Source organism: Plectropomus leopardus, chromosome 9, assembly GCF_026936395.1.
Source record: "Plectropomus leopardus strain MGB_pleo_1.0 chromosome 9, ASM2693639v1, whole genome shotgun sequence".
Lineage (NCBI taxonomy): Eukaryota > Metazoa > Chordata > Actinopteri > Perciformes > Serranidae > Plectropomus > Plectropomus leopardus.
Window position 1 is genome coordinate 2,906,792 of NC_142184.1, and position 19,240 is coordinate 2,926,031.

At 39.5% G+C, this 19,240-nt stretch overlaps 1 protein-coding gene across 2 annotated transcripts in view; it reads left to right on the forward strand.

Annotated features, from left to right (window-relative positions):
* The window catches only part of lama5 (laminin, alpha 5), a 115,233-nt gene that overhangs the window by 67,666 nt on the left and 28,327 nt on the right, over positions 1 to 19,240 (forward strand). The window contains exons 21-40 of one of the 2 annotated variants that reach the window (XM_088081685.1): positions 39 to 138; positions 935 to 1,091; positions 2,718 to 2,841; positions 4,667 to 4,809; positions 5,090 to 5,193; positions 6,168 to 6,321; positions 6,470 to 6,633; positions 7,406 to 7,514; positions 8,118 to 8,215; positions 8,301 to 8,514; positions 9,774 to 9,900; positions 10,162 to 10,301; positions 10,949 to 11,064; positions 11,788 to 11,999; positions 12,640 to 12,841; positions 15,910 to 16,054; positions 16,222 to 16,362; positions 17,265 to 17,426; positions 18,510 to 18,617; positions 18,799 to 18,882. In XM_088081685.1, coding sequence (XP_087937811.1) covers positions 39 to 138; positions 935 to 1,091; positions 2,718 to 2,841; positions 4,667 to 4,809; positions 5,090 to 5,193; positions 6,168 to 6,321; positions 6,470 to 6,633; positions 7,406 to 7,514; positions 8,118 to 8,215; positions 8,301 to 8,514; positions 9,774 to 9,900; positions 10,162 to 10,301; positions 10,949 to 11,064; positions 11,788 to 11,999; positions 12,640 to 12,841; positions 15,910 to 16,054; positions 16,222 to 16,362; positions 17,265 to 17,426; positions 18,510 to 18,617; positions 18,799 to 18,882 — 2,804 coding nt within the window. Of the gene's footprint in view, positions 1 to 38; positions 139 to 934; positions 1,092 to 2,717; positions 2,842 to 4,215; positions 4,346 to 4,666; positions 4,810 to 5,089; positions 5,194 to 6,167; positions 6,322 to 6,469; positions 6,634 to 7,405; positions 7,515 to 8,117; positions 8,216 to 8,300; positions 8,515 to 9,773; positions 9,901 to 10,161; positions 10,302 to 10,948; positions 11,065 to 11,787; positions 12,000 to 12,639; positions 12,842 to 15,909; positions 16,055 to 16,221; positions 16,363 to 17,264; positions 17,427 to 18,509; positions 18,618 to 18,798; positions 18,883 to 19,240 lie in introns of both variants that reach the window. The other variant, XM_088081684.1, reaches the window with a different exon arrangement.

The window sequence follows — 19,240 nt, forward strand, 5'->3', positions numbered from 1 at the left end:
CGCCATCTCGTATTGACATGAGTGTGTCGTGTATTTAGGATGTCAGTGTGACATCGGAGGTGCAGCAGGTCAGTCGTGTGGAGAGAGGAATGGACGCTGTCGCTGCAGACCCAACGTGGAGGGACCGAAGTGTAACCTGTGAGTTCATCAACAGACCTGAGTTTACATTTTTTTATTTTTGTCGTTTGACAGCATGCGATTGTGCCACAAAATTAGGCTGAAATTCATATAAAGTGCAAAGAATAACTTAACTTCTTAACCAGGATCCACATCAGTTTTCTTACAAGCTGTTTGACCCTTTGAAAACTGAGCAAATTGGTTTTATTTCTTTTGAAAACATGGGAAAAAAGTAATCACCAACTTGGCAAGAAATGTCCCACAAATTGCAAGAATTTTTACCTAAAATTTACTTAACAAAAGAGAGGGGGATTATTAGAAAATAATCCAAAAAAGGGGAGAATGTCCAGAATGTGTAATAACAATAATTTTATATTTAAAATTATGTTACATAAAAATATATATAAAATAAATACATATATATATTTTGGAATATTAGTATTTTTTTCTAATTTTTATGTAATTTTCTTATAATTTTTTAACTATTTTTTTGCTAATTTTTGGGGCATGTCTTGTTAAATTGCTTGTAACCTTTTTGCTGTGTTTTTGAAAGAAATAGAACCAGTTTGCGCCGGTTTTAAAGGGCTCAAAGTAAAGTTAGTCCCAGTTGCCTTATCTAAAAAAAAGATGCTGCTACTTGACTTCCCTTTTATCCCTAGATATTTTGGATTTAAAACACGATAAATATGATTCAGCACATGAGTAAAAAATACTTAAAAACCTGCTAGAGACCAGAGCTTTTTAAAAATGTCATCCAGACCGTCTTGTCTCTTCATGAGCTCTGTCACCTTCTAATCGGACCTCACTGTGCCTGCAGACCTCGTCCGGATCACTACTTCCCGGACCTCCATCATCTCAAGTACGAGATCGAGGAGGGAACCATGCTGGACGGCCGACCGGTGAGATTCGGCTACAACCCTCTGGAGTTCCCAGAGTTCAGCTGGAGAGGTTACGCTCAGATGTCCCCCATCCAGGTAGGATCGTTACCTTTGACCTCCACCATCGGTCCACTTTTTTCTGAAAATGAGAAACTGCATTTGGGTTTGTCTTTGCTATCTGTTGTTTACTATAAATATAACATTGACGTTACAGTGATAGAGATCAGGGGCCAATTTTTGCAAAATAACAGAAAGCCAGGGGCCAGTTGCAGCAGCCCCATGTTGGATTTTAGGATATTTCCAGGGTTTCAAGGACATTTCTAGGATTTTGGAATATTTTTAGGATTTTAAGACATCTCTCAGATTTTAGAACTTTTCTATGATTTTTGGATGTTTCTAGGATTTTAAGACATTTCTAAGATTTAATGACTTTTCTAGGGTCTCAGGACAATTCTAAAATTTCGGTCATTTCTAGGATTTTATCACATTTCTCAGATTTTAAGATTTTATGATGTCTCTAAGATTTTAGGGCTTTGCTTGGGTTTCACAACAAGTCTATGATTTTAGGAAGTTTTTAGGATTATAGCACGATTCTTGGAATTTGAACGTTTCCAAGATTTTAGGGTGTTTCTGGGATTTTGGGATGATTCTAACATATTTCTAGCTTTTGAGCATGCTCCTAGAATTTTTAGAAATTTAAGGGTGTTAGTACTTTTTCGAATTTTAGGACATTTCTAGGATTTTAGGACATTAGGCGCTGAGTGAGGACCTCTGTCGGGGGTGCGGGGGATCTTCCACTGGCGTCTTTTTTATAAACAAGCTCTATTTTGATGATTTTTTTTAACCTTATGTATACTAAAAGTACATCAGTGCTGTAGATCATCACATTTCTTGTCATCTGACAGATTACTTTCTGATAGAAAACTACAGTAAAATATTTAAAAATGTTTTTTGTGTCTTTTTCTGATGAATTATGTGTGTGTGTTTTGCATTAGATGTTTTTGTGACTGTGGCCCGTATTTTATCTTCCTGCATGAACCGGACAGTTTGCTCCATGGCTGAATGTCGTGTGGACATTTAAAGGGAAATCTCTCTTTGGTAGAATCACTTCTCAGCACATAATTAATAAGTTAAAATTACATTTCATGTAATTTTAACTTTAGCACACTCCTCCGTGGATACAGTAGTCATCTGAACTCATGTTGAGTTCATAGTTGAATTTAAGCGTTTACCTATTTTTTATGACATTAAGACGCTACAAAGCAGTAAGGGAAAGACATTTTTGGATGAATAGTTGTGCTGAAAAGTTGGGATCCAAAGAGAAATTTGGAGGGTTGGATTTTGGGATAAATTTGTCTGCTTGATGGTGATGGTGACGGTATTAAAGTCCGGCTTTTGTCTCGGTTTCTGTTTTTGTGTTGGTGTTTTCCACACTCTTCCTCCTCTCTCCTTTATGTTTTCTTTATCGTTCTTTATCTTCACGCCTCTCCATCCTTCTTTTTTCTCCTTTATCCTCCATACCTCCCTGAAATATTTCCCTCTCCTCTTTCCACCTTTCTATCACCTACCCTCTTCCTTTTTCCCCCATCTGCTACTCAACCCCTTCTCCTTTCCTTGCGTCTCTCTTCCTCTCCCCTCCTGTGTCTCCTTCTACCTCCTCTCCCTCGTCTCCCCCCTCTGTTCTCTCGCCGCCTGCTGCCTTGCTCGCTGGTCCTTTGGCAGTCCAAAGTGGAGGTGACGGTGTCGGTCGGCTCTCCAGACCTCTTCCACGTGGTGCTACGCTACGCCAACTGGGGGGGTTCGGATATTCGGGGCAGGGTGTCGGTCATAGAGGACAGCTGTAACTGTGAGTGCTGGGAGGGGACAAAAGACACCGGCATGAATGTCTTTTTAACCACGTCTTCTTCTGCATCCCTCACTTCAGAGGCTCTGTAGTGAACTTTAATAGCTGCACATCGTCACCTTTTTTCTGTTCACTCTTGATTTCCATGTTTTGCTCGGATTTCAGTCGTGTTCCTGTGATGAATTAAATAAAAATAAATTCAGATTGCAGGTCAGTCAGAATTGCTACTCTGAATCACAGAGTCAATGTTAAACATGCTAATTTGCAGCCATTTCCACTTGTTTTAGGCCAAAATCAAATGCCTTTTGGGGTAAGATTTATACAAAATGAGTGACTTTATTTGGGTATTTGGGACAACAGCAGCACTGAAGTTGAATGAACTCCTCTTTGGTCTTAAACTTTCAACATCTACAAATTAGTAACAGGATACTTAATTAGAATACTGATTTTCGCTCTTATTAAAGCAGCCAGATGTGCCAGTTATAAAGAGCTAATAAGATGTAATGTATATTTCCTGAAAAACCTTCTTTTGTTTAAATTTGTTTATTCAACTCTTAAAAAAATTAATTAATCTCAAATGCAAAATACTCCATGTTCTGGTTTTGTTTTCTTTCTACATTTTAAAAAACATAAGAAAATGGCTCTCTTAAAAAGTACCTAAAGATCTAAAGATGAGTGTGTGACCGTCGTTATTAAGAGAAACCAAATAAGGAAAACATGTTTAAAAAACAAACTAACCCCAATATATTATTTTCATACAAATTTGCGAAGGTGGGACCAAGTGATTGTTTCACAAGTAACAAGCAGGTCTCAAGTCTTTGTGCTTAACAAAGTCAAGTCCCTAATCCCAAACTTGAAGTTTCGGGTCCTAAAGAAGTCATAATGCGCTCCTCACCAAATGTTACGCCACTTTAACAACAGAGTGCCTTTTTTCAAATTTGTACAGATTTTTAAAACAAATTTGTTGAAAGTTGTTGCGTCTCTGTCTGTAATTATTGACTGCAAACCTGTTTCTGTGGTTCACCGCTGAGTTTTTGTGAACAAAGAAAATCTGTTTCTCCAGAGTTGTTTCTGACCTCAACCTCCAAACCGAAAAACCAACTTTTTTATTTCTTTTATTGGAACACGGCTTAATTTCTGAGTGGAAATCTGCCTCCTTTCTTGTCTTCCTCTCGCTAACCTCGTCCCCGTCTGTCTGTCAGCTGATGGAGGGATGCGTGTGGTGGTTGGTGGTTTTGAGCTGCTGTTGGTGGCGGCCCTCTGCTCCCTCCTCTCACCTTCAGGGCCACAGATCAGAGCAGAGTTCAGGGATTTAAGACTCACATCTTCTCTCCTCCACACTTCTTCTCTTATCTCTCTGGGACCTCGTCCCTGTAGACCGCAGTGAAGCTTCAGGTTTATGTGAGCGAGGCAGACGTCTATCTGACTCGCTTCATCCTCAGATACGTAAACTCTGAGGGCGCCACCTCCAACGGTAAAATAACAGCCTATCAGGGCAACAGCAGAGGTAGGTGTCCACCAATCACAGCAGAGAATCAGTGTGTTTGGATGTGTGTGATGTATGAGTGAGTGTGTATGTTTTGTTGGATGTAACTAATCACAATCTTAGCAAACTACAGTTGCATTTTTATAACATTTTCATGTAGTTTTTTTGTCTGTTTTTAGTGTTAGTGTATTCACTTAATTCCCTCTTTGGATAGCATTACTGTTTGATATCTAAAAAGTAAACTCCTTGTGTGTGTGTGTGTGTGTGTGTGTGTGTGTGTGTGTGTGTGTGTGTGTGTGTGTGTGTGTGTGTGTGCGCGTTGTGTGTGTGTTGTGTCTTCAGGTTCAGAGCAGTCCAAACAGATCGTCTTTGCTCCGAGTGTGGAGCCGACTTTTGTCAACGTTCCCCAGAACAACTTTGTGGAGCCGTTTGTCCTGAATCCAGGAACCTGGAATGTGATTATAGAGGCTGAGGGAATCCTACTGGTGAGACACACACACACACACACACACACACACACACACACACACACACACACACACACACACAAAACATGTATACATGTATACATGTACACAAACATTTTAGCCTCTAATAGTTGATGTAAAGCCACCATTAGCTCTTTCTTTGGTCTCGAACATGATGACCATAGTGGACGTTGTCAAAGCTCACATCAACATGTCAGTACAGCTTGACATATTTCTTGTATTTATTGTTCATGTACTCAGTGTATAAAACTGTATTCCTTCTCTGCTTAACCTTCAGGATTACCTGGTGCTGCTGCCCAGTGCCTACTACGAAGCTCCCATCCTGCAGATCAAAGTCACTGAGCCCTGCACCTACAGCTCTGTGCCTGACGCCAGCCCAAAGTAAATATGCACTTATGCTGTATTAGGGATGTCCTGATCCGATCTTGAACATCGGACCCGGGCCGATCAAGACATTTGGTTTATAGAGGGATCCGATCCTTTGTTTTATGTAAACTGTTGCAGAGGGATTTTCAGTTTGATGCATAGCAATACAGAGCTAACTCTTCGTTAGCTCTCCTCTACTCTGCTGCCTCTGCCTCTAAGAGCAGGAGCTGAGCTCCGCATGAACAAAAATGCAGTATGAGACTGTTCATTTTTCATTTCAGTTCAGCTCGCAATCTGCCTTCAGCTATAGTGCCCGGTGTTTCTGCGCCTTGCTCTGAGGAGAGGAGAGCGGTGCAAAGCTTACTTTAACCACACACAGTACAATTCAAGCCATGCAAGAAAAAAAACGACATGGCTCATGTATTAATGACACATCATCAGCACAAAAGATGTGTGGATGACAAAAATAAACACTAAAGGGAGTGCAGTTCATCCACATTACTAAACAGGCAGCACCGAAGCAACAAAACTGAAAAATACTTTTGGGAAAATGATGAGACCAAATAATTACAACATTACAGGAGAGTTTGTCATTTTATACTTTACTTTGTAAAATAAATACATATATTAATAGGCTAATGCATTGCAGAGCTGTTAATTTATTCATATTGATTGATTTTGATAACTTTAATGTGCCTCAAATGTGCACGAATCGGGATCGGGATAAAAAAAAAGTTAAAAAAGAAAAACATGATCGGGACATCCCTAGTGGGAAAAAAGAAATCCCTGACTGATAGCTGACAGCTTCAGATATTATAGCATGCAATGCACTTTTTTCTCATCAAGTAAAAAAACTTCAATATATTTCAACGTTTTTGCTTCACGTTAGTTTAAAATCTTAAATTTAACATCCTCATTCTGACAGTTTTGCTTTTCTGTCCTCGTGAGGACACAATGACAACACTGTTGGTCTCTGTGTGTCATTGTAGTTGTCTGCAGTACAGATATCTGTCTCTGGACTCCTTCCCGTCCGTTTCCGGTAATGACGCCAGCTGCCGCCATGACAACCACCTGCCGCGCCCCTGCCCCAGTGAGAGGGTCACCCCGCGCCACCCCGACATGGCCGTCTGCAGTGGCTACGATGTAAGAGAGACGGGAAATGTTTGTGCAGTCTGTGTGTTGTTTTTGAGAGGTAGAAACACAAAAATAAAAGAGGCCAGACAACTTTGTACTTTTAAAAACTGCACTACAATCAGAGTTTCAATAACTCGCTTTTACTTTTCTACTTCAGATCAGCGTCGAGCTGCGAGGTCGTCTTTCGTCTCCGGGTGAATACGTTTTGGTCGTAGAGTATTCCAGCGAAGAAGAGCTGCCTCAAACTCTGTCTGTGGCTGTTAACATGCCAGGAGCGAGAACACACCAGCACCGCGTCACCCTGCTGCACTGCAAATACAGGTACGAAGAGACCACTGTCCTCACAGTCAGGGCTCTAATTTAATTACTTTCCTTTATTTAAAGTTGTTTTCTTTTTTACAGTGACCTTTGAAATTTACAGATGTAATTTATCTGAAAAAGGCCAGAACAAAAAGATGTCTGTTTTTACTGTCACACTTACCATTTTATTTATTTATTTATTTTCTAAATGACTGAATATATATGAATATATGCAGAAAAAGCATTTATCATTCCTAAAATTAAGTCTCATAAAGTTAAAAGAAAATCTCAGAAATTAAAGGTTTGTGACATCCCAGTTTGTCTTGGTACATGCGACCTCACGACTCTGACACAATCTACAGCAGAAATAAAATTCCTCTTTTCTCAAAACTAGAAGCTCAACACACTCTTCCCAAACACAGTCACACTTTTACAAGCAAAAACGCCACAGAAACAACTTGTGTTTGCAGTTTCAGGCATCATCTACATCCCTCTCATTTTTACAGTAGACTGTGGATATGATGCAAAAAAACATTTGAAAATGAAGACAAATGGAAATCCACAGCACAGATGTGATGATGTTCAGCCAACACGAGGATGAAACCTGTCCTCTGTCCTTCGAGGGTGTAAAAGAGGACACTGTGTTTGTTCTGCAGTGAGAAGTTTGTGTGTTTTTACGGTGATGTGTGGACTCAGCTGGTTCACAGTTTACTCTTACGGTCTGTGCTTTATCCAGTATGTCAACACCTCTTAATGACTGTGTGTATGTGCGTGTGCGTGTGTGTTTGTGCAGCTTCCTGTGCCGAGTCGTCGCCATCGATAACCAGAACAGAGTGGCGGTCTTTTCTCTCCCCGCTGACGTTGAGATCCAGCTCATCTCCGACCGCGCCAGCTTCTTCCTGGTGAGAGCAGCACCCGCGTCACATGATCGACCCAGAGTGCAGCGCTCACATGACGAGCAGCACGCTCGAGATACGATGTAAACATGGGAGCTTTCTGTGTCCTTTGATGGGTCAACCCTTTGAGGACGTAGAAAGATGCTGCAGAGCGTTACAAAAACGATTTTCAAGATGTTGGATAGTTAGCATATCTTTTTATTTGTCTCCCATAAAATATAATATGCTTGTCAAAGCGATCTGTGTGGTCGTATTTTGGGGGAGTACAGTAATATATATATATATATATATATATATATATATATATATATATATATATAATTGATTCATTATATTTCAGAAACATAGCAAAAAAAGGCATTGAGCAACTTGTTAAGAAATGTTCTACATTAATTATATTTATTTTTTTTTTTTCTAAGCTGGGGAAAAGAGCTCATTTAAACGTTGCCTAAGTGATATCTTAAATGGCATATTTTGCATATAAATTCAATAACTAATGTTTGTTCAGATGATTGGTAAATTTGAAAGTGAAAAATCTATTAACGCTCTGTTGACCGACCGATCTTGTGCATATTTCTGTTAAAATTTGTGTTTCTTCATCGTCCTCAGCACAAAGTGTACCTGGTGCCTAAAGACCAGTTCAGCATGGAGTACGTTGAACCTAAAGTCCACTGCATCAGCGCTCATGGACAGTTCTCACCCGACAGGTGAAGTAACATATAATCAATGTACTTCATTTGCTTTTTAACGACTTTAAAAACTAACCTGTTCTCCTCATTTCTGTCGCTGCAGTTCCTCCTGCGTCCCCTCACGCTTCCAGACCCCATCAGACTCGCTGGTCCTGAAGGAGGGCCAGAGCTCCTCCATGCAGGAGCCCGTCCTGGCCTCCCCTGCAGCCGCTCCTCCTCTGCCCTTCCACCAGAGAGACGAGCCGGCCTGGACGGGAGGAGACAGGCCTCCGTACGGAGCGGACAGCAGCGAGCACGTCAGGCTGGACTCACTGCAGGTACACAGCTGGCGCAGATGTTAATATTAACATGTAACTTCGTTTTTGAATTTCGTGTTGACTGTAGTTGTGTTTGGAGCAGTTTACTTGAGGTTCAGAGATTTAATTAACTGTGTTTGGTCGATTTAGTCAGTGAAAAGGAACTATTTTCATATATATTTTATATGACTTTGTTAGAGAAATGCTGGTGTTGAAAGTTGCTTCATGGACAAAAATATTACAGGAAAAGAGGAGATGATGATACTTTGTTACCTATTATTGTTATAATTATTAGAAATTGGTGCAAAAAGACAAAACAGAAACTGTGAAACATTGCTGGATTTAAAGGTACAATCATGATAAGGAAAATCATCAAGGACACTTAAAGAAAAACAAGCTGACACAACAAACAACAACAACAACAATAAAAACAAAAAAGGAAAAGAAATTTCCTATAATAATAAATTCTAATAATAATATCTTGCAAAAGCATTTGAATTTGGGAAGATTTGTCAAATATGGCACCCATGTTGATGTATTTGATTGCGTTTGTGTGAAATGGAAAAAACCTATGAGAAAAATAAATAAAATGATAATAATAATAATAGCAAATTGAATAATAATGACTAATATAAATGATAATGAAAAATAATTGAACAGTGATATTTGTAGTAATATTACAATAAAAGCAATACATATAAATAGCTGGGTGGTAATAGCATGAAGGGAGTAAAAAAAATAAATAATTAAATGTGATACTTAAATGTATCAGCTGCTGTTACAGATTAAACTACACAAAGGATTATAAAGTTGGTAAAATAAAGGTTCAGGGGGAGCAGCTGCACAAGAAACCTGGAATCAAAACTCTAAAATCGCTGTCGTGCTTTGGATTCGGAGAGCAGATGAAATCCGAACCAGCTGTAGGAAATGACCCGAACATCGAAGGTTTCTGGGTATCAGGACACAGATGTTAATGTCTGATAGCCGGCAGGTCTTCATCACTGCAGAGATTATAATCCAGCCTAAATCCACGCAGAGCTTCAGTTACAGGAACTTGTTTTAAACCTTTACGGGATGACGCATCACCAAACCTGCCCACTTTGACTCATCAGCTTTAAATCCTTGAAAAATAATCTGTTAGATTTCCTGAGTGAGATTAAAATATTGGAAATGGAGAAGATCGCGGGAAGAAATGAGCAAAGAATCCTGACATCTAAAACTCACCAAATACTGTTTTTGTCTGTTTCCAATCTCTTCCTCATCATCATCCCGTTACCCAGAATGCAGCTGTGTACTCCACCCGTGTCCATGCGCTGGGACGTTACGTCTTCATCCTCCACTACCACCAGCCGCTCCACCCCAACTACCCCGTGCAGGTCTACATCAACGGAGGACGGATCTGGCAGGGTGAGATCATGCTGAGTGATGACACTGTGTAGTTTGTAAAATCAATACAACACATAAATAATGATTAATGCGTTTCAATAATGATCATTTAAAATAGATTAACCCTTTTGAAACCTGGAGTAAAATTACTTTCACAAGTCTATAAACCTTCAGACCTCAATGTTGCACAAATGGCAAGAAATATGTCAATTTAGAAAATTGTTTTTTTTTTTTTAAAGGGTTAATAAGGTTTTCATGTTTTCTTTTGTTTTTGTGCATCAGGCCACGCCAACGCCTCCTTCTGCCCGCACGCATACGGCTGCCGAAACGTCCTGGTGTCTGAGAACCAGATCATTCTGGATGTGACGGACCACGAGGTTTTCGTCACCGTGCAGATACCTGCTGACAAGACGCTGTGGCTGGTACGTTTCATTTCTCTCCTTTTGTTTACCAAAGTGAAGCTCCTCCATCTTCTCCTTAGGGTTAAGGTTATTGTTATTATTATTATTAATATTATTATTTTGACTGACCAGCAACAGTTTCAAGATCTTTCAAAAAGTGATTAGGCTTATAACTTATTGAAAGTTGCATGCAATAGTCCATCTTAATAATAATAATAATACATTTTATTCATAGAGCGCTTTTCAAGAAACTCAGAGACACTTTACATTGTAAAAAGCCTGTATCTTGCGCTTTCATTGGCTGTGGCTGGCTGACAACGTCTCCGACACGTAGTAGTCAAGCGCAGATTTGCCTCTGATATGGGACCTTTTTCAGGGAGCTCCAAAAACTGTGGCTGTGGGGAAATCAGGGCAAAAACTCAGGTAATTTCAGCATTATTTGGGTAAAACCTTCACAGCACATTAGCGCATGATTCAGCAGGTTTTTTTTAGATGCTGAGACTTCATGACAAATGTTTTCTCTTGACTTTGACACACATATGGTGTTATTCGCGATATAAAAATGAATTTGGAAGTATTAATACCCATCGGCTCTTTGATGAAGAAATAAAAGTTTGATCTCTGAAAAATAAGCAGAAAGATTGTATCTCATACTTGTGTCTCCACAGGATTATATTCTGGTCGTGCCTGAGAAGAGCTACAGCTCCAGCTACCTGAGCGAGGAGCCTCTGGATAAATCATACGACTTCATCAGCAACTGCGGCCAAAACAGCTTCTACATCGAGTCAGTATCTCAGCATGGGAGGAAGTTCAATATGCAAGAGTGTTCATAATGCACATTTTAACCCTTTGAAACCTGAGAAAATGAGTTTGATGTCTTTCAAAAACATTGGAAGAAGGCAATGAGTAACAAAAGAGGAAAAATTTGCAAGAAATTAGTAAAAAGTAGAAGAAAATGACCTGAAAATTAGTAAAAAAAAATAAATAAATAAAAAAAAAGAAAGAAAACACAAGCGCTTTAAAATTATATAATTCTGCAACAGAATTTTAAATATCCATATTTATGTATTTTTACATTTCTTTTTTTCTTTGACATTTTTCCTATCTTTTTTTTTCTAAATCTACTAAATTCTTGCAGTTTGATGAACATTTCTTACAAAGTTGCTCATTGCCTTTTTGCTCATGTTTTGAAAGAAGTCATATCAATTTTGCCCAAAGTAAAGAGTTAAATACATGTGAAAGGCATCTAAACGCTGCACAAGAAAACTGATGTCACTCCAGGTCACAAACGGTTAAACAAGTCAATTCAATCTTTATTTCAGACACGCAGAAAGGTCCATAGCATAAACAAGTAAATATAAAGACAGCTTAACAAACTAAAAAAGAAAAGCAATGACAATAATATATATAAAGTGTTTCTTTGTTCTTACTGTGAAAACAGAAATTTCTTCATGGATGTTTTTCTACAGTTTGTGAATGACGGACTCTTTTCCTCTCCTCCCTCCAGTCCGTCCACGGCCTCTCCGTTCTGCCTCACCTCGGCCGTGTCTCTGTCCGCCTTCTTCAACAACGGGGCGATGCCCTGCGCCTGCCACGAGGTCGGAGCCGAGAGCGACACCTGCGAGCAGTTCGGCGGTCAGTGCCAGTGCAGACCCAACGTGATCGGCAGAGACTGCTCCATGTGCGCCACCGGCTACTGGGGATTCCCCAACTGCAGACGTGAGTGTCTAAACGGTCGAGTGAAGGTCAAATAATTTGTTTTTGGCACCCTGATTATAAATGTAAATCGAGCAGCAACATCCGGGGCTGAAAAAAGAAGCCAATGCAGAGGTGCCACAAACTGCAGTTCCTCTAATGTCCACTAGAGGCTGGCTCCAAGAGCGAGTCAATATCCAGATCTCCATGTTAAAAAGCTTTACGGCTTTACAGCCGGCAAGGAGAAATGACCCAAAAGTTAACATGAAAAAGTCAAAGAAAATTACCTTAAAATCAGTTAAAAGAAATGAAAATAAAAAAACAAACGAAGCAAAGGGACTCGGTAAAAAGTGCTTTAAAATAATATAGTTCTGAAACAAGATTTTGAATATCTATATTTAAATGTAGGTTTTTCCGTGACATTTTTCCTTTGATATTTTATTATCATTATTTTCTAAATCTACTAATCTCTTGCAATTTGTTGAACATTTCTTACCAAGTTGCTCATTGCTGTTTGTTTAAAAAAAAAAAAAAAAAAGGATAAACTTTTTCAGACTTAAAATCCATCTATAATCTGTTGTGGCTGCAGTAACTTGTCTCTCTCTGAGCAGAGGACTGTCTCTTCCTGCGTAACTAACTGTCTCCTTCCTCGTCTCTCCTCCAGCCTGTAACTGTGGGACGAGGTTGTGTGAACCGGTGACCGGCGACTGTATCTGCCCTCCGAGGACTGTCCTCCCAGAATGCACCCAGTGCCAGCCTCAGACGTTCGGCTGCCACCCTGTGGTCGGGTGCGAGGTCTGCAACTGCTCGCGGCCGGGCGTCGTCTCCCCCGATGTGAACTGCGACAACCTCAGCGGACAGTGCAGGTACGACAAGACGAGACAGAGCAAATAACGGGTGACGATGGCTGATGTCGACATTATCAGGAACAGCCTTTCCGGCTCTGAATCGAGCCGTTTTTGGGCCATAGTCAGACGCAGACCAACTTTTCCTCTCAAAGATATTTTTGATTGATATAAATATGTAAATAATGCATTTATATCTTTGATAAGGATATTGATTTATATTATATATTATATGAAAAAAGACAAAAAGATATATATTAAATTTAGACAATTTCAGGAAAATGAATGACTGTATAGCTTTAAATCAGTAAGGGAGCTGGTTAATTATAAATCAATGACTTGAAGGGGTGAGATCAAATATGTTGGTACTCTTCACTCCTTTTGTAAACTAGGTGTTTTGTGTTTTTGTTGGGTTATTTCTTTCCTTACATTATAAGGAAAGAAATAACCCAAAAAAAAAATGAAAAAATAAATAAAAATCTATAAGAAAATTATCTTTTTGGAACCTACTTTTAAATATATAATTATAATGATTTGAAATATAATTTTCTTGATAGTTTTCCCTAGTAATTTCATATTTTTCTTTTTTTTTTTTTTTTTTTAAAAAAAAGGCCATTTTCTTAAGCAATTTGTGGAGCATTTCATGCCAAGGTTCTGATTTTATCGCCTTTTATCTCCAATGTTTTTTGACGGAAATCACAAAATGGGCTTAACACGAGAAGAGTGATGTGGATCCAGGTTTTAAAGGGTTAAAGCAATCAGAACAATGAATCAATTTCCTCTAAGTTTAATATTTTCATTACCTTCAGAAGCCATGGATCATCTTGCTCCCCACACCGCCACCCCTGGTGATGCAGCACAGGATTTTGGGTTTACCAGGTTCAGCTCTGAAATGTCAGGCCTCTGTTTGGAAATACCTAAAAAGGCAGTTATTTCTCGCCCGTTTTGTCTCCTGACAGGATCTTGGCTCGTAGTCTCTCTCACAGGGTTGATTGCTGAGTGTTTGGCCAGCTGTACTTGCCAACTCTTGTCTTTGTTGTGTAGAAGCTGCAGGTTTTAAAAGTTTCTCCTGCCAGCTGTCTGTCCTCGTCTTTATCTGTCTCTGTTTTCCCTCCTTCTGTCTTTAGATCATGATTATTGGCCTCATGTGCTGCTACACATCTTTCTGTACCACTGGAAGCTGCCGGTCAGCGTCTTTTATGTTCACAAGTACAGTGTTGGTTACAAATACAGCTCAGGTTTATCACAAAAATGATCCTCTGTGGGTCTGACAAGGATCAGTATTTAGATTTTCTCCAGCTTTTCTGCAATTTCCTGTTTATTATTCCCGAGTATTTATTCAGTGTATGCAGGAATGACTTTTGTTGTTATAGTCTGCTTACTGTTTGCATGACTTATTTAGCACTGAAAATGTGATTTCAATCATTTTACAGTAAAGACGGTGCTGCTCAGTAAAAGTGGATCTCCACACATACATTTCACCTTTCTCCTCCAAATTTAGCAATAAATCAGAGAGCTTTTCTCGCTCACTGTGAGCAGACGACTGAAACAGTTAACACGTCTGTGACAACTTCTTTTCTTCTGTCACTGCTTTCCTCTGTGTGACTTTTTTTTCTCACTTTAATCTAAGTAACTATCATGCAACCCTCCTACACACACACACACACACACACACACACACACACACACACACACACACACAGAGGAATGTGTCAGCTCTGTCCAGACAAGACAAGGATGTAAAGCTGAAATTGTTTCTCTGCCTAAAGCCTCCTATCACTCACCTGGTATTAACACACACATACACACAGATGCATTAACCTGCAGTCGGCTTCCAGTGCATCAAATCTAAATGCTTTTGTTTAATCAGTGATTTGAGTTTGATAATCAGGAGAAATAAACCTTTCACCTACTGCAGCATTGAAATACACTCCAGAACATAAAGGTCGAAATCTGTAGCTTGAATATTGATTTTGAATTTATTAGCACATAAAAACGAGTAGATAATAACAAATATAGCAATAATTGTGCAGGAGAGGTTAAGAAACCTGAGGGGGCTTTTAGTGAAAACCTTCCCTCTAAAATTTACAATCCATTTAAATACTAATGATAATTCTCTCTGTAACATGACAACATAAACAGTGATAAGAATTAATAGTAGTAAAAATAGGGATGCACGATAATTATCGGGACTGCTAATTATCGGACTTATGACATACCGATAATTCCCATAATTATTTTTTTTGACGATATAAAGAAATGATAATAACAAGCATAAAATGCTCTGATTTGGCCTGTGTTGCCATGGTTTTGCTCCGCCAGTACTGCACACACCGCATTATGCTGCGTGTCAAGCTGCTGCTGCTACATCAGTCAACAACATGCCATCAGTCAGCAGCAGGGTTTAACCCACTGTTATCTATCTGTTTTTTTACCTCTTCCGCTCTCATTCTACGCCGGTTTCTTAAATTAAATTCATCTGTACTCACCACATCTCAGCCTTTCACACCCTCAGGTAATAGAAAACAAACAAAAAGAAATTATCAGTTATTGGTATCTTATCAGTCAAGAGAAGCTGGAAATTATCAGTTTATCAGTATCGGTTGAAATAATCATTATCGTGCATCACTAAATAATAGTCAATAAAATAAATAAGTGAACAAAAAAAAGTAATCAATAAAATAATTTTTTTTTAAAAATGTTAATGATAATACAAAAATACAACTAAATTGACAATACTAATCAAAGATAATAAAAATAATTCACCAATTAATCAATTAACTGACAATAAAAACAAAATAAAATAAAATAAAACAGGGCAAAACAAAATAAAAACAATCAAATATTATTCATGACCATCTTACTAAAAAAACAACATAAAACAATCAATTGGAAAAAAAACAATACGTAGTAACCAACTATCTCACCAACATAACAAATATCAGCTGATTGTATAAGAATATCAGAGATCATTAAAAAGAAGTTATGAAGAACATCTGGAAATCTCAGTTTAACAACGCAGAAACTAACATTTGATCAATAAAGCGAGCAAGATTGATTTTCAAACAGTTGTTTATTACTTTTTACAGGTGTAAGAACAACATCGTCGGCCGTCAGTGCGACCGCTGTGCTCCCGGTTTCTACGGTTACCCGAACTGCAGGCCGTGTGACTGCAACGAGGCAGGAACCGAAGAGGAAGTGTGTGACTCCTTCACGGGACAGTGTCTCTGCAAGGTGGGGCAGTTCACACACACACACACACACACACACACACACACACACACACACACACACACACACACACACACACACACACACACACACACACACACACACACACACACACACGTCCTCCTGCACTCACAGTGTGTCCTGACCTGCTGTCTGTCCTCCACCTGCAGGAGAACGTCCAGGGTTCCCGTTGCGATCAGTGCAGAGTTGGTACGTTCCACCTGGACCCGACCAACCCGAAGGGCTGCACCAGCTGCTTCTGCTTCGGAGCCACCGACCGCTGCCGCAGCTCTGACAAGAGACGCACCGAGGTACTACTTTTTCACATCGCCCCAGGATCACGCTGTCACCTCTCTCTCTCTGTCTCTCTGTCCGTTTCCAGGACGTTTTGTAAAAAGCTGACTTTATTAAAACTTCGTCCACGGATCAAGTTGTGCAGTAAAACCTAAATCTGTGAATCTGCTGTGAGAAGAATAACATTTACTTTTAGGGGCAGAAATTTTAAAAAGGCAAAAAAAAAAAGAACAGCAGAATTTGACGACCATGAGCGTATACACGCTTCACATAGCACGAGTATATCATGATAATTATCACACTTTTATACTGAAAGACACTAAATGTTCAGTAGCTGCACTTTGCCTTCACATTACCTACATAGCTGTTTAAGGTGATACAAAGCCAGTGAGCAGTAACAATACTTTATGTGTATTTTCATGGTTTTTAGTCATAGAAATTACTTTGTGATTTCGTTTTTAATGAGTTTATTCTTCGTTTCCACTGATTACATCTTTAGTTTGATCGTCAAAAACCTAAAAATCCCTTCTGTTCAGTCTCGGCGTTAGAATAGTTCCTGCGGTCAGCCTTTGTAGGGCAGTGTAGCTGTGATCAACGTTCAGTTTAGTTTAGACCTGACTTGTATTATTTGAATGAATCTGTGAATTAAATATAAAGAAATTGCTAAAGGATGACGGTATCGAAAGACACATTTACAAAACTTTGTAGTTTGCTGATGGTCCCCAGTGACGTTTTTCAACTCAGATTTCACAAAGTTAAAAAAAGTCTTTAATTTAAGTCATGTTAAAAAGTTACATGTAGAAATGACAGAAAGTGAGTTTGGGTATTTGTTTTTCTGAGAACTCGTGTGTTGACCTCTTTTCTCTTTCATTTGTTCGCTCCGGTTTTATTATTTACTGTTTTTTGTTTCCTCCTGCAGGTGATGAACATGGAGGGCTGGGTGCTGCTGGGAGCAGACAGACAGGAAGTGCCGGTCGCAGTGTATCCCGGTCAAGACCTCGTAGAGGCGGACCTCAGCGACGTGCCCGATGTTTACCAGGACCTCCACTGGCACGCACCCAAGACTTACCTGGGAGACAAGGTGAGACACTTATTCATGCTTTATTTAAGAGACTGTTTTTCTGCATCAGGGGGGATTTTTGGTCTTCAGTGACTGACGGGGTGTTTTTTTTAAACACACCTGCACTCTGACTTCAGAAAACACGAGTCGCACATCGACAGCTTCACCGATAGTGAAAACAAGTGAGGCGTGATCGAGCGAACGGAGCCGCTGGAATCTTTTGTTGAAACAGATTTAAGCCCTCGGTGCCTCTTTGCCCATCAGATGCTTTTTAAAACAGCTGGAGATGTATTTTATTTATCGGATCAATCGGTGTTTATTCAGAGGAGTTTCACCGAGGATGTTTCCTATAAATGACAAAATGTAGCTTCATCTGATTAATTTAAAACAAGATGAAAGTCCTATTACTATTATTATTTGGGTAAGATGAGTGTGTTTTTCTCTCTCTTTTGTTTTCATACTCATTCATCTTTTTGTCATACTTATTTCTGTGTTTTCTTTTTTCTTAATTTAATTTATTTAAAGCTAAATGATATCACAGGTCTTTCTAAGCCAGCCGAGGGACTGAGGGTTAAAAAAAAAGAAGAAAAAAGTGGAGTATCAATACCTGCAAAATCTGGAAAACATGAGCACATATGGATGTGGTTTTGTATATATCGTTATTATACTCTGCACAAAACTTTAAAAAATGATGTCAGGCCTGATTTTTTGGGTTGAGCAGAGCTCCAGCCCACACACAAAATGCTCTCACATGTGACCCCGAGGTGTTTTGATACAGATCAGCGTTTTCCTCTCGATGTTTGGATCGACGGCTCTCATGTGTGATTCCACCAGCTTCAGTCTGCGGGCCGATGGCTGCTCTGCCAAAACCTGCATGTTACCATGGAAATAAAGTCGTTTTATCTTTCAGCGGCGTCGGATCTTGTTTCTGTTTGACTGTACAGTCTGAATGTAATCCATTGTTGTCTGGATCAAGACACAGTCTGTCTGCTCTTCCTGTTTCTTTGTTTCTGTCTTCAGCCTTGTTGCTGCTCATCCTTTTTTATTTTAGCTTTCGTCTTAAAATGTCTTAGATTACTATCTCTCTCTCTCTCGTTTCTGCAGGTTTCATCCTATGGAGGTTATCTGAGGTATCGTCTCCACACTCAGACGATGAGAGGCGACGTGTTGTCTCTGCCTGCAGAAGCCTCCAGGCCTGACATCATTCTCAAAGTACACACACACACACACACACAAACACACACAAATATCACTGCAACCTAGTTTTACACACCACAATCACAAACTCGTGCACAAACACATGCAACCACACACGTTTTCACAATGACAGTATGTTTAAATTATTCTTTTACACACGCTGTCATATAACGGCACACACACCTTCGTCCTGCAGGGGAACCAGATGACCCTGGTGTTCATGGAGCGAGAGTACTCGTCACCTGAGGAGCCTCACCTGGGGATCGTCCACATGGTCGAGGTAAAGTCGGTCTGACATGCCGTCGATTTATATGAGAAGCTGAATTTAAACGTAACACACGCAGACCAGCAGCAACATGTAAGATTTTCCAAATGTATTTGTCGTGCTTTTTAATGCTGATCTCCGGAGGCAGATCCTTTTTTTTCCGAAGATGGAAACAAGGCCGCCAAAGTTATTAATTGTAAAGATTTTGCTATTAGGTGATCCCAGGTGATCTCAAGCTGCCACCTGGAGCAGCTTGTATGAAATATTAATTGATATATAATGCAAAAGACCCTTCAGATGATGGTAAAATGCCAGCGTCTCTCCTAGTCCCTGGAACATTTTATTCATTCTCTATCACGTTGTTCCTTTTCCC